General features: G+C 50.3%; 1 protein-coding gene across 2 annotated transcripts; it reads right to left on the bottom strand.

Moving 5' to 3' along the window:
* Positions 1 to 2,002: 2,002 nt before the first annotated feature.
* On the bottom strand, positions 2,003 to 12,997 carry KAT7 (lysine acetyltransferase 7). 2 transcript variants are annotated; one of them, XM_065651266.1, is made up of 15 exons: positions 12,800 to 12,997; positions 11,101 to 11,248; positions 9,698 to 9,874; positions 9,268 to 9,507; positions 8,711 to 8,793; positions 8,410 to 8,499; positions 7,708 to 7,806; positions 7,432 to 7,542; positions 6,602 to 6,793; positions 6,325 to 6,414; positions 5,909 to 6,049; positions 5,409 to 5,502; positions 5,075 to 5,221; positions 4,403 to 4,509; positions 2,003 to 3,771 (listed from the first exon to the last, which is right to left on the bottom strand). In XM_065651266.1, the coding sequence occupies exons 1-15, from the start codon at positions 12,812 to 12,814 to the stop codon at positions 3,670 to 3,672; spliced, it is 1,836 nt and encodes a 611-aa protein (XP_065507338.1). In that variant the 5' UTR covers positions 12,815 to 12,997; the 3' UTR covers positions 2,003 to 3,669. The 2 variants fall into 2 exon arrangements, with proteins under 2 accessions (XP_065507338.1, XP_065507337.1); XM_065651265.1 differs by lacking the exon at positions 12,800 to 12,997 and having other exon boundaries at positions 11,101 to 11,266.
* Positions 12,998 to 13,114: the final 117 nt, after the last annotated feature.

Here is a 13,114-nt window from a genome sequence, read left to right as displayed (position 1 = left end):
CAGCGCGGGACACGGGGCAGCGGGAATGCGGAGCTGCCCCAGCACAGCAGGCAGCGGTGTCAGGGACTACGTGTGGTCCAGGACGTCCAAGCTTTGTCCTTGGAGAGTGCACACAGGATCAGACAAAACAACCTCAGCTTGGCCTTTTTCCTGCTCTAGGATACACACAAATACCCATCTGCGAAGCGGCCACTGCAAACCCAGCTCCAAGGAAGCAGAAAGCCAGACAGCAATTCCCTGGGCTGGCTCGGAGCCACATCGCTGCGTGTTGCTGGCAGCAAAGCGCAGCCAAGCAGAGCGACGCCGTTCTCTAAACCAGCAGCTCAGGGATGTTACAGCCAGTCAGAGGAGGAGCAGCCTTGGCCAATATTAAGCTTAGTCACCGAATTTTGTTGTTGCTCTCCATGTGATTTCTGCTTTTCTCACACAAGGACCAGTCTGTCAAAGCAAGATCGCTGACAGAGCCCTGGCTGCTGGTTTCCACAGCAGCGCTAAGAAAGAAACCGAATGGCTCAGGCAGCAAGCAATGTATCTCACTGGAAGGAGAGTTGTTAGTCCGCACGGAACCCCCGGCGGATGGAAAGCAAACAGGCATCGCGGTGCAGCGTGTTGGCTCATCAGGGACACGCCGACACTGCCAACAAGGGGTTTGCTGACACCTGGGTTCCTTCCGCTGCTCCGCAGGGTCAGACTCCCTCTCCAGAACAGAATGTGTGATCTGGCTGCAGAAGCCCATAACTTCCTACTACTAATACGGGATGTAGGAATATTGTAATTTGTGAATCTTGTGGATGTGTGTACAAAGCAGGCACAAATTCAGAAGTATTTTACTGCTGTTCAGCACGTGAGTTAATTGTGACACTGGAGAAGGGCATCAAGTCCAGTTTAACTCTCTGAATTGGAAATCTTTTACTGTAGAAAACTCACAAGAGCCTTTGAGATCCAGTAGCTTCCTGGGATGTTTTCTTTTCCTTTTGTTTTCTTCCTTTTTGCTGCCCCTCTGCTGCCATCCCAGAGGGGGTCTGGGTGTTTGTGTGGCACGTGGGCAGGGGGACAAGCAGCCCTAATTACAGGGACAGCTCTCAAAATAGAGCTGATTTCCCCTCGCCTGCGCAGTGGTGTGAGAGGTTGGTGTTCTAGTTCTTTCCATAGCTTTGGAACAACAGGAAGGCGGAGTTGCTGGCAGATGGACTGTCTTACATGGGTTTAAACTGAGTTACACAGCCATCACAATAGAAACAGCTGAAGTAACTTTACATATTTAGCTTCCTTTGCTTCCTGCTGCCCCACCGTCTCTTTTCCTCTGGCGTGCTTTATAGGAATATCAACCACCTATTCCTTCCCTGCAGATCCTCAGCGTGGCCACAATGTGACCACATCCTGCCCTAAACAATGACATCAAAAAGGAAAAGCCAACAGACCTGCCAGCGCTCAGCTAGGCAGGAGCAGCAGCGACAGACCAGCTCCTGGAAACACATACAGATCTTTTCAGCGAAGAAAAAGCAGCACCAGCTTGTCTCATTGCAGTGAAAACTCTTATTGGAATGATATTGCAGGAGTCTGGGAAAAAACCAAACTGTGAGGAGGGGCCTTGTGGTTTGCCAAATGAAATGGTCTGGGACAGAATGGGTGAAGATGGAGAGGTCTGGGTCACGTTGGAGATCTGGTCCCCGTAACGGCTGCACTGGCACAGCCAGTGTCTGACTGTGGGGAACAAGACAGAACGAGGACTTGAGTAAACAGATTTGCATGTCAACCAGCACAAGACTACCAAGGTGCTCCGTATCTCAACTAGTCGGCTCTTTCTTCCTAAGCTGAGCTTCTCCAGTCTCAGGCCATGCTCACCCTGGCCTCTCTGTGCCCTCTCAATACACCGGGCACAAAGACGGGTTCCAAATTAGTCCCTCACAACAGAAAGCAGCGGCTTCACTCAGCTGGAGATGCAGAATAGCATCTGACTGAAAAAAAATAAAAAGAAAGCACAAACTTGAGCAGAGACCATGCTTTATTGAGAAGTAGATACAAGAATAGCACATTCTACCACATCACGGGAACAGGGTTGAGCTTCTGCACAAGAATGGCCTTCTCCCCTACTCCACAGAGATCCACCTGCTGGACAGTGCCACGAGTATCTGCAGTTACTTACAACACAGGAGCAAAGGGCAGGAGACAGCAAAATTCAGTAATGCCCACAAGGTACACAACATGTACTGATGATCTTTTTTCTTTATCTTTTCTAAGGGGGCAGAAAGGCAGACAACCATCAGGAGAGCAATAGAGAACTTGTCCACAGTAGGATGGGTCAGTGGTTACAGAAGCGGCTCCTCTGACCAGAGCATGGCAAGTGCTTCGTTTCAGACACCGTTCCGCAAGGAAACACCAGACGGTTTCAATGAAATCGGCACTACGTGATGCTGCCATTGGCTACCCCAAGATTGTCCCCTCTCCATCACACTGGAGCCATATAGGAAGTTTGTGGCACAAGGACAGTGGTTATACTCAAAAGCCATTGTACAATAGTTTCTTCCAGTGGTGCTGATGGGAGAGAGGAAGTAAAAGCTCTTTTGTTTTACGAAGACAAACGAGAATGCGCTGTCAGAGAAGCAAACCATCCACACAGCTAACTGGAGCTGCCACTGATGCACAGAACGTACACTGTAGGCAATCCAACAACTGACGACATTTGTGTTGTAGAGTTTCTGTGGCTGTTTGGACAAGGCTAGCCAAAATGTGTTTGAAGTTTTGACTTCTTCAGTCTAGAGGAAAAAACAAAAAATCTTCTCCAATACAAAGAGACCTACAATTCAAGGAAGACTGCTCTGGGAAAAGTATCTCCAGTGAGATATGGTGAACTGTGTCAAGGAACCCACTAACTCCAAGAGATAAACCAGGAAAAGCCAGCAACACTCAGTCAAAGAGGTCTCTCCACCAGCCGTGGCACTGTAGTGGCTCCAGGAGCATAAACCAAGAGCAACTCTACAGACCATCCCAGACCACGATGTGCCCACGCGCTCGGCCTTGGCTCCTCCAGGGTCACACACAATCACACCACTCGGTTACAGACATAAAAGCTTCTGACTGTACAGTATGAACTATGTGAAGACCTGCTATATCATACGGCAAACACTGCTGAAAGAGGAGGCGTGTTATCTTACTAAAACTGTTTGATAAATGGAACAGAACAGTCCATCAGACAGGACGAGTTAAAAATGCTGCAGTCAGTGTAACTGCAGCCTCTCCCCAAACAAGCATTATTAGACCTTGTTCAAAAGCCACAGAAGTTACCTCCATTACTCAAAACGCAAGGAACCTGAAGGAAGAAACCACCAGATTATAGGACACAACACAACCTCATCTGAGTAGGAACGTGAGGGTAAGACCAGTGACTGGACAGGTACAGTACCAGATATCAGAACTCCTTGGGCCAGCGCTGCTGGGAGCTTCGTTTGGGTCCTATACAGATCCAATCCTTGCAACCTCATTGAGGCCGAAACATCAAGTTCCTCAGAACTAGCGTCTGTGGGTGCACCAGACCTGGGCCAGAACAGTCCCAAGGGGAGCTGATCTTTGGAGGGCACTGTACCAGCCAGTCACAACAGCAACAGATACAACACAGATCCCTGGGGCGCTTCTACTGCTGGGGGTCACTGGTGGCAGGAGCGACAGACATTAAGTTCCCTTGGGAGGGGTCCATTTCAAACAGCTGGGATCCATTATCTTATTGCTGTTGGATCTTTTTGCCTCTTTGGCTATCCATTCATCAATCAGATCCTGAGGAAAAGAGCATGAAAGGGAAGGTTAAAACAAACGATGGAGAATTATCCACGGCACAACACCACACGTCCCAGGCACAAAGCTGAAGGTGACAAGCCGACTAACTGCTTAGCGTGACAAAACATGACGTTTCCAGCAGCCTCTTCCAGTCACACTGAAATGGCTCCTTTTAGCTACACAGTGAAGTCTTGGGGAGGGGAAAACACAAGAGAGGCGCTGTCACATTTGGAGATTGATAAATCACTTGTCTTATATCTAATGAGGGTACAAACAGGAGTCATTCAGGATTCCAATAATTCAGCTCACTCCTGTGTCATCCATTTGCCCAATAAAGGGCAGGAATGATGAGGAGCATGATAGGAGTGTTGATCCATCGCTCCCCGAAAAAGCCGCTTACAACAAGCAACGTTATTCCGCACATCAGAAAAGGAAGGTCGCTACAGCACATTTCCTGACTGCTCCAGAATCAGGGTGGGTGCCCTGTTTTATTTTATCAGTTACTACATTGGAAAATTCCAGCACTCTCCCACAAGAATGAAAAGGAAACACTGGTTTCAGCAAGTTCATATGAATCTAACAGCTAAATATAAAGAAACAAAAATGCAGAAATAGCCATTGCAAATCTTACCTGTCTCTTTAGGACCAGGTGTTTTCCCTTCCAGTACTTGAGCATCTGAAGCGCCTGCAACGTGCTAACAATGTCGACAGGATTTACCGCTGTCTCCTGGCTGATTTCTGCAAACCATATCAGTTGATGTTAGAACACAAACATTTCTCTGCAATAGCCTGTAATTGTCAGTTTTCAACTACAAGTTAATAAGCTGTGATCTCTGAAAGAAGATGTAGCCGCTTCGTCAAAGCTACCTCAACGTCTCTACGAAATGCTGCATACTCCTAGGTGCCATAAACATAAAAATGCCATTAAAAGAAGTCCAAATAGTCTTAGTATTTTTCCAAAGCATTTGAAAGCCTCTCAGTGGAGACATTTTTCCTTTTAAAATTAACATTATAATCTACAGATGAATAAAGTTAATTTGCTGTATTTTTTAATGTATTTTTTAAAAGCAGCAGCCAGCATACACTTTCAAAACTCTGCAAGTCTGGCTTATCTTTCCCGGTGGCGGGACTGGAAAGGAGCCATTCCCAACTACAGGAACATTCCACCAACTGCGTGGCCACAAACACCCCTAGGGATGAGTCAAGCACGACCTGCCTCATGTTGGAGGAAAACGAGTGAATGAGACGCGTAGGTATGTTCCTGAACCAACTTGCTATGAGCTTATTTAGCTTGAAAACGCACCTTTTATAGAGATCTCTTTTCCTTGGAAATTATGCAGGTAACGAAGCAGAACTTCCTTCCAGTAACTGCGGTAGCTGATGAGACCCAAATCAGACAGAGGACGTTCTGGAGAGCCAACTTTTTCTTCTACTTTTGAAAGCAAATAGCCTGGAAAGGAAAGAAAACCTATTTATCCTTCCTGAACGACTCTCTCCTGACTGGTACCCTCTTTAGCAAATGCAGAAATCAGCTATAATGAAAATTGCTCAACCACCACCACGGATACGTGAGATTTCTTGGTGAAATTGTCATGTTGGACAGAAAGCGTTTCCAGAATTCCTCTCTTTCTACTTACTGAAGTCAATGAGCATTTTGCCGTAGCCTTGCCTCATATATTGAGGCATTGTCAGGATACAAGAAACATTGTAGTTGAGAAAAGAATTCTTCTCCTAAAAACAAGAACAGAGAGGAAAGATGAACAGGTCTCGATCTGCACAAACAATGGGTATATCATAATCCATGGGACTGAACAAGCCTGTGCAGCTGATAAATACGAGGCGAGAGGAGCAACAGCAGAAAAACCTGCCTAACAACAAGGAACATGATCGTCCTTCAGCTACAATCTGCGTGTCTTACGTTATTAGCCATTCAGCTCGGTGTTTGGTGCAGTTTTAAGCCCAGCGTGGCTGGCCCTGGAGCTGTACCTGAGAAGGAGCCAGTAACGCTCGCTACCACCTCTGTTACCAACCAGGTTTATGTGGAACAAGAAAGCAACCCAGCAGCAGCACTACAAGCACATGGTGCATATTGACACGTTCAGAGGCAGGCATGTGCACGTGTGTATTTTCAACTAACCTTGGAGAAATACCCGATCAGGTGGCAGCCAGTGTTGTCAGCTTCTGTCATGACATAGAAGAGGAAGGGCTCAACATCGTAATACAGCGTTTTGTGGTCCAAGAAAAGTTTGGCCAGCAGACACAGGTTTTGACAGTAGATCTAGAAGAAAAAAGAGAATAGAATATGGCTGTTTATTACAGCCCAGTGTCCCAAGAGGGAACTGCTGGAGCACAACAGGGCTGAGGAATAACCACAAAGAAAATACAGACAAAACTACTGCCGAATTGCCAGAAAGGGCAGATCAGACTCCAGGAAAATTTCTGCAATTAGAGGGAGAAAGGGCCATTCGCATTCTCACTCTCTACAGGACGAGACCGGCAGATTTGAAAGACAGATTCCACACTCAAGACTGGCTTAATGATCACAGTTGGTACCTTGTTCTTCTTCCCATCGACCTCAAACACCGAAATGGAGCCTTTGCGGTAGATTTCATCACCCGGTGGATGTTTCCAAACACATTTTGCCTATGATGGGAAAACAAAGTTAGTCTGACACTACTGTTTTAAGGGCAGAAAAAGTTACAACAGCTACTGGACATACCAGGAAACACACAGTCTTCTCACCTCCTAAAGCAAGGAACTGAGCTAACAACTGATGTTTTAAAACATCTACATGCTGAGGTCAGATGTCAAGCTCTGCCCCAGCCCTTACCATGTGTCTGCGCAGTATGGTCTGGCTCTTCATGTATTTGAGACAGAACTCGCACATGTAGAGACGTCCCAGACGAGCATACTCCTCCGGGTAGGGGGAATGATACCAGGTATCCAGCTCATAACGGCCAAAAGCGATCGTTTTAATCATATTGCTGCCTTCTGTGATCTGGCCCTGAAGCCGCAACTTTTCCTGTGAATGAAAAAAATGGATGATTATTTAAAAAAAAAAAAACAACACAAGTAGGTAGAGAGGAAGGGGGCCCTATTTATTTCCTTCAAGGAAATAATTTACTTCAAGTCTTCTAAATTCCTTTTTCAGTGTGAGCACATCTGATGACCGTCCCACAGCCCTGTCCCCAAGCAGGACAGTCACCAACTGGTCCTTCCACCAGGACATGTCCCATGAACCAGCACTCAGCACACGCCAACACCAGGATCCTGCTCTTTCTGTCAGGAAAGCAACGCAACTTTGTGCTTCTTCCCTAATCTGTAGGGGGAGGATCCAGCGCAATGTTCTGCTCAGACATCCCAGATACAGTTGTCACTGGTAAGCATCAAAGTGTCTTTTGGTTCATCTCTGGGGACAGAAAGCAGCTTTGGAAAGCACCCACAAAGCCTCGGCGATACCAGGTTTGAACTCTGGCCCACAGTCACCAGCTGCTGTCCCTTGCTATCACCACTCCTTGGCTGTGCTTTCAGCAGGTGAGGCTGCCCATTCTTTCATTGAAAACAAACACCCATTGAATGGGACTGTCACTAATTATTCCTCCTGCAGAGCATTCCCATTTCCAGAGACATTTGCTATGAGATATGAGTTAGAAGTCTCACCAGGTCCTCAGATGCCCGTGCTTGTGCTCTTCGGAAAAGCTCGAGGTCGTACTCACTCGTCAGGTTTTCAAGCAGAGGTTCTCTAGTATTGCCATAGGTTTGTCTGTGCTCCTACGACAATAAAATAACAGGAGGTTTTGCTGCCGTGCTGCTCCTAAGCTGGTAGATCTTGCAGCCTTTTCAGCTGAGAATGTTGCAGGATGACCAAGAAAGCCAGACTCCCACTTAGTGGTCCCATTCCAGACAGGAGGGAATGAACAAAGTTATTGCTCTTACCATGTATTTCTCTTTTTGCTCCTTGCTTAATCCAGAGTTTCTCTTCTTCCTGAGCTCAGCGACTTTCTCTTTGTATCGCAGCTGTCTCTCTGTTGGTGCCTGAAAAGAAGCAGAGGTTGAAACCTTCACCAGGCTTCATCCACTTCCAACACTCTTCTTCACCTTCCTCGCCTAAAGACCCTGTCCTGGCTTTCCTTTTATGACGTCTGTTGCCTCTGAACCAAGTCCTGTGCTAATAAGAGGGCACTGCAGGTACAACACAGGCATGTAAAATAGGAAACTTTTCTTCCTGCCACAGCCTGCCTTTGCCACTGTACCTCAGTCCCACAAGACACTCTTTGTGTGCTGCTTAATCATGGGGAAAAGCTCCAGCTGACTCATTCAGTCATCTTGACTCAAGTCCAAGGCTCGTGAACTGAAAATGTAATTCCCCTGCTTTTATTCTTTTCTGTTTAGCCAGAGTAAAATTGTAGTTTACATTTCTGCAGGAATTCTCTCGTCCTACACATCAAAGCACACAACAAAGACTGTCCTGAGCACAGCTCCAGCCTCCTTTGTACCACCAGTGGCCAGTGCCCCCTCTCTGCTCCCAGCAGCCGCTCCAGTCTCACTGGGGACACAGTGAATTGCCCTTGCTGGGACAGACTGGAGGTTTTTCCGCTTTGAAGGGAGCAGCCGCTCCATGGTGTGCGGATTGCCGACCTGGTGCCTGGTGGCGTGCCTGTTGTTGTCGTCCTGCCGATGGGCCAGCATCCTCTCCTCAATCTGCTTATCCCGGCTCTGTGCTCGCACCTGCAAGCCAAGACTCAGCTGTCAGTGCTGCAGCAAACTACCGTCAGAGCTGAGCTGAAATTCGCAGATGGTTTGACACATAACTGCTGCTGTCTCGCAGCTAAAGACATCAGCTGAAACATGTTATCTCTACTTCCTGTTCACAAATGACAGGTCACGGCATGTTATTCAAAAAACAACATAATGAAAATAAACCAGAAGCCTCATTTACCTTGCACTCATCTGCTGAGAGATTATGATACAGCGGGCATCCTGAGATGGAAAAGTGTCGCTCGTGTTTTCCAGTTAGATGTCCTGCAAAGGATCAGGAAAAAAAGCCCAATCTTTTAATGTGTGATCATAAAGAGCTTTAACAAGCATCCCAGATGGGCACATCCCTCTGATGAGTATCTCGAGGGGCACCCTTGGCTTATTACCAGTGTGACGGAAGGAGCACAAGTCATGGTGCATGGCACAAGCTTTAAGAACAAAGGAGGAAAATCTTGTTCACGCTAACTGAAAAGCTGTACTCCATGCAGCAGCCAAGGATATTATAGGTCTGCAATCATTTTTTTCTGAAAACCTGTGTCTCACTAGTACCCTACCTGCAAGACTCTGCCTTTTCCTTCCACACTCCTGACTGGTTCTCTGCCCTGTTACACCCCAAACACAGGAAGAATAAACCCACGTCTCACTAACACTTCTGATCCTAACTAAGTGCATGCTGTTACTTGGAATATCACAGCAGGAAGGCAAAACCCAACAGATTAATCCTCGAGCTGAAATTACCTAAAGAGTTACAACCAGGAGTGGGACATTTCATGTTGAAATTGTAGCTTTCATGGAAGCGGCGGCGCTTAGGACGGTGAGACAGGTCACTTCCAGAATCCTTCATGGACATGTCCTTGGCAATGCTCTCATCATGGGACACATTTGGACTGGAGATATCAATATCAGACTCTGAGGAAGGGGCATTCCCGGTGGGGGTACGAGGTGGAGACTCATCATGATCCGCTGCATTTTTAGTGTCTGAATAAAGATCAAGATGTTACAAACTTGCCTGAAAGAAAGCTTTCAAAAAAATACATAAAGCGACTCTAGACAGCTGTCTCAAACCCTCTATCCTCAGGATATTACAGGGTGCCCTCAAAGAATGGAGTCGCACGCGCTTCCCAAGAGCGTTTTGCAAACTTTCAACTCCTCCCTGCGCCCTCCGTACCTCTGTCAGAAAAGTCAACCACTTGCTCGGTCTCCGAGCCGGACGAGCGGGTCTGCCGCAGCGGGTACTTCTTGGGGGTGACGGGAGCGGGCTGCTGCTGGCTGCGCGTCACCCTGCGCGTGGAGTACACCGGCTCCTCTGCTCCGAATGACGGCGGGTTGTGAACCGGGCTGGAATCTGATCCCACAGACACACCGTCATTACACCCGCAACAACCACTGCAGGTCAGAGACGTGCTCTGAAGGCTGCAACGCAACACCTGACAGAAAGGCTGGAGCAGACGATCCCGAGTGCCCCTGAGCCCTGGGTTCTGTGACTGACTGACAGTGGGGACCACCGCCCACCATCACACAGGGACGCTCTGTGCTTCTGCACTTAAATCTGCTGATCCTTTACCAAGACTGAACAATCTGGAATTAGATCAGCTTTCTCTGGACTTAATTACTTCATTAACCAGTAATTACAAACCAGCTCCCATGTGGAAAGCTAAAGAACAGTTATAGTTTAGATAAAAACTAGACGTGTTTAGACAATCCTTGGGAACGGTAAGACTGCTCCTGGTGTGGAGCTGTGTTCGGGACCCTGCACGTGGTTTCGTGAACCCATACTTCTCATAAGACTAGAAAACAATTATTTTGCATTAAAACAATGCTTTCATAACCTGGGAGTATCTCAGGTATCCCATACACATCCTCTTGATTTTAAGACCCAATTACTAGATGATCAGGAACGTATATTTCTTACTTGTAATAAAGTTTGTTGCAGAACAGATTCTTGATCAAAGCGTACACACGGAGCAATGGAAATAAGTGATTATCTACTGTCATTGCCTCCCCTTGATGCCAGATGGGAGCTGATTAACTCGCAGCCAAGAAATGACTAACACCAAAAGTGAGGAGGTGGACACATTCAATGTTTCCTCTTGAAGTCTGGATGCCAAAGTAGAAGCACACAAAATAACTGGCAATATGTTGGTGACATTTATTGCAGAGTACGGTCAGTGTGAGCAAGGCATGAACATACATCTTCCCTTGCAGCACAGAAAACCCCAAACAAACAAAATAAAACCAACCTTCACCTCTAAACAGCCTCTCTCTAGCTTGGCTCCAGAGTCAACGGAACTATCTACATGGAATGCAAATTTTTAGAGTACTCAGGAAAATCTGGTAAAGCTAGCAGCAGAATCATGGGGCTTGATTCCCACTTCCTTTAACAAGTAGAGTCGAGTTTTGACTTCCATCACCACCGTAAACTTTAAATTATATTACCACATTTGTGCAATTTTTATGTAGGTATAAACTCCAACATCAAAGTTCTAAAGGTCAGGAATATGCAGCACAGTGGGCTCTTGTTGCTTAAGAGGCTGCTTTGCTTTTCCTGGTGCAAGAAAATAAAGCGCTTACCTTGGGAGCTCTGGCTGAGCCTGGCGGAGGAGCGGGTCACGCGGGCAGAGCGGCGGGACGTGCCGTCGCTCTCAGAGCTGTCTGTGTGCTCGGGATCCGTGGAGAAATCAGAGTCCTCTGTTCCATCCGAGCTGCTCCCCGCATTCCTCTGCAACACCACAGACATTAGCAGAGGGGCACTTAAACTTGCTTATTGTATTTATACTATGAAAAAAAATAAACTATTTGATGCTAGATAAATTCAAGCTGACGCAATGATATATACAAACTAATAAATGGCGAGTGTATTACTCTGGAGAAAATAGTTTAATAAATATGTGGCGTCGGTGCCTTCAGTAATAGTTTCTGCAAAACGATCCACTAAGAGACCCCAGTAGCACCTTATTTTACTGAAAGCCGCAGGTCAATGCAGTTTCAAGGCTGGACAGGACCCGCTCTGAGCTGCATTCTCAGTGCCCTGTCAGGGCCACAGCCCTGCTGCAGCGCCCGCCCGGCCCTGCTGCACCACTGCCCGGCCCAGCTGCATCACTTCCCGGCCCAGCTGCACCACTGCCCGGCCCAGCCCGGCCCAGCTGCACCACTGCCCGGCCCAGCTGCACCACTGCCCGGCCCAGCTGCACCACTGCCCGGCCCAGCCCGGCCCTGCTGCACCACTGCCCGGCCCAGCCCGGCCCCGCTGCACCACTGCCCGGCCCAGCCCGGCAGAGGCGCCACTGGAGCAGGTGCTGGAGGGGGCAGACGGGCTCAGCAAGGGCCGGGCCGACTCTGCCCCGCCAGCCGCTCCGGGCAGCGGCAGGCGGGCCCCGGGGCAGAGACGGGGAAGGCCCTGTGAGCGCGGCCGTATTCACCTCACGCGGCCCAGCAGCGCGGGCCCCGCACCGCGCAGCTCGCTGGGCTCTCTGAGGGGGGCGGGCCTCGGGAGCTGGCGGGCAGCCACCGGGGCTCCGGAGATCCCTGCCCTGCGGCCCCGGCTGCACAGCCAGCGTGTGGAGCGGGCACGGCAGCTGCCGGCCGGACCCGCGCAGCGCGGGCGGTTCGCCCCGAGGGAAAGGGCGGGAGCGCAGCCCCCGCGCCGCTTTGTTTTGCGCCCAGCGCAGGCTCGCCGGTCCCGGCCAATCACAACGCCCGTGGGCGGGGCCTAAAGGGAAACCCCGCCAATGACAGCTCGGAGAGCAAAAAGGCGTGGCAGCAGGGCGTGACTGACGGCGGCCGGCAGCCTATCAGGGCGAGCCTGGCTCCCACGCAAACACCGACCCGGGGGGCGCGGAGCGCCATGGGGGTGGGGAGCGGGAGAGAAACAGGGCACGCGCGCGGGGCTGACCGCTGGGGGCGCAGATGGGCAGGGGCACAAGCCAATTAGCGCCCAGTCCGGCAAGGCACTCAGACCAATACGGAAGCAGTTCGCCAACTGCCTGTCCAATCGCAAAATGCGACAGGCGGACCGCGCTGCAGGCTCGGGGGGGGGCGGTAACCGTTGGGGGCGATGAGTGACGAGCACGCTGGCCAATCAGCGCCCGGCGTGCCGAGCGGGAGCCACTCGGGAGCGGGGGGGCGGGCGCTGGGGGCTGAAGGCCGCTGATCCCCCCCCGGGTTTGTGTCCGTAAGAGGCACCAGCGGGGGGTGGGGAAGCGGGAACGCTGTCGCCCCAGTTCGCCGCTTCCCCCGCCGGGCGCTTCCCCGGCTCCCCGGCCGCACTCACCTTCCTGCGCGGCATCCTCGGCGGGGGCGGGGGCAGCGAGGGTGGCTGGTCCCCGGCGCCCCCGGCCCGCGAAGCGGCGGTGGCCGCCGTGTTGGCGCTGGCGGGCTCCGTGGTGACGGCCGTGTCCCCCGTCCCGCGGCACGTCTGCTCCGCCGCCAGCTCCCGCTCGGTCCCTCGCGCTTCCGCCGGGACACGGCCCACACCCCCGTCACGTGACCCCGAGCCAGCCTCCCGCCAGCGGGGGCTGCCATCTTGGAGTCGGACAGGGACCCCGGCGGCGCCGCTGACGCTGAAGCTGCCGGCGGCCATCTTGGG

This window comes from Caloenas nicobarica, chromosome 24 (genome assembly GCF_036013445.1).
Source record: "Caloenas nicobarica isolate bCalNic1 chromosome 24, bCalNic1.hap1, whole genome shotgun sequence".
NCBI lineage: Eukaryota > Metazoa > Chordata > Aves > Columbiformes > Columbidae > Caloenas > Caloenas nicobarica.
Note: the sequence above shows the minus strand (reverse complement) of the source record. Positions and strands in the feature narration are given on the sequence as shown.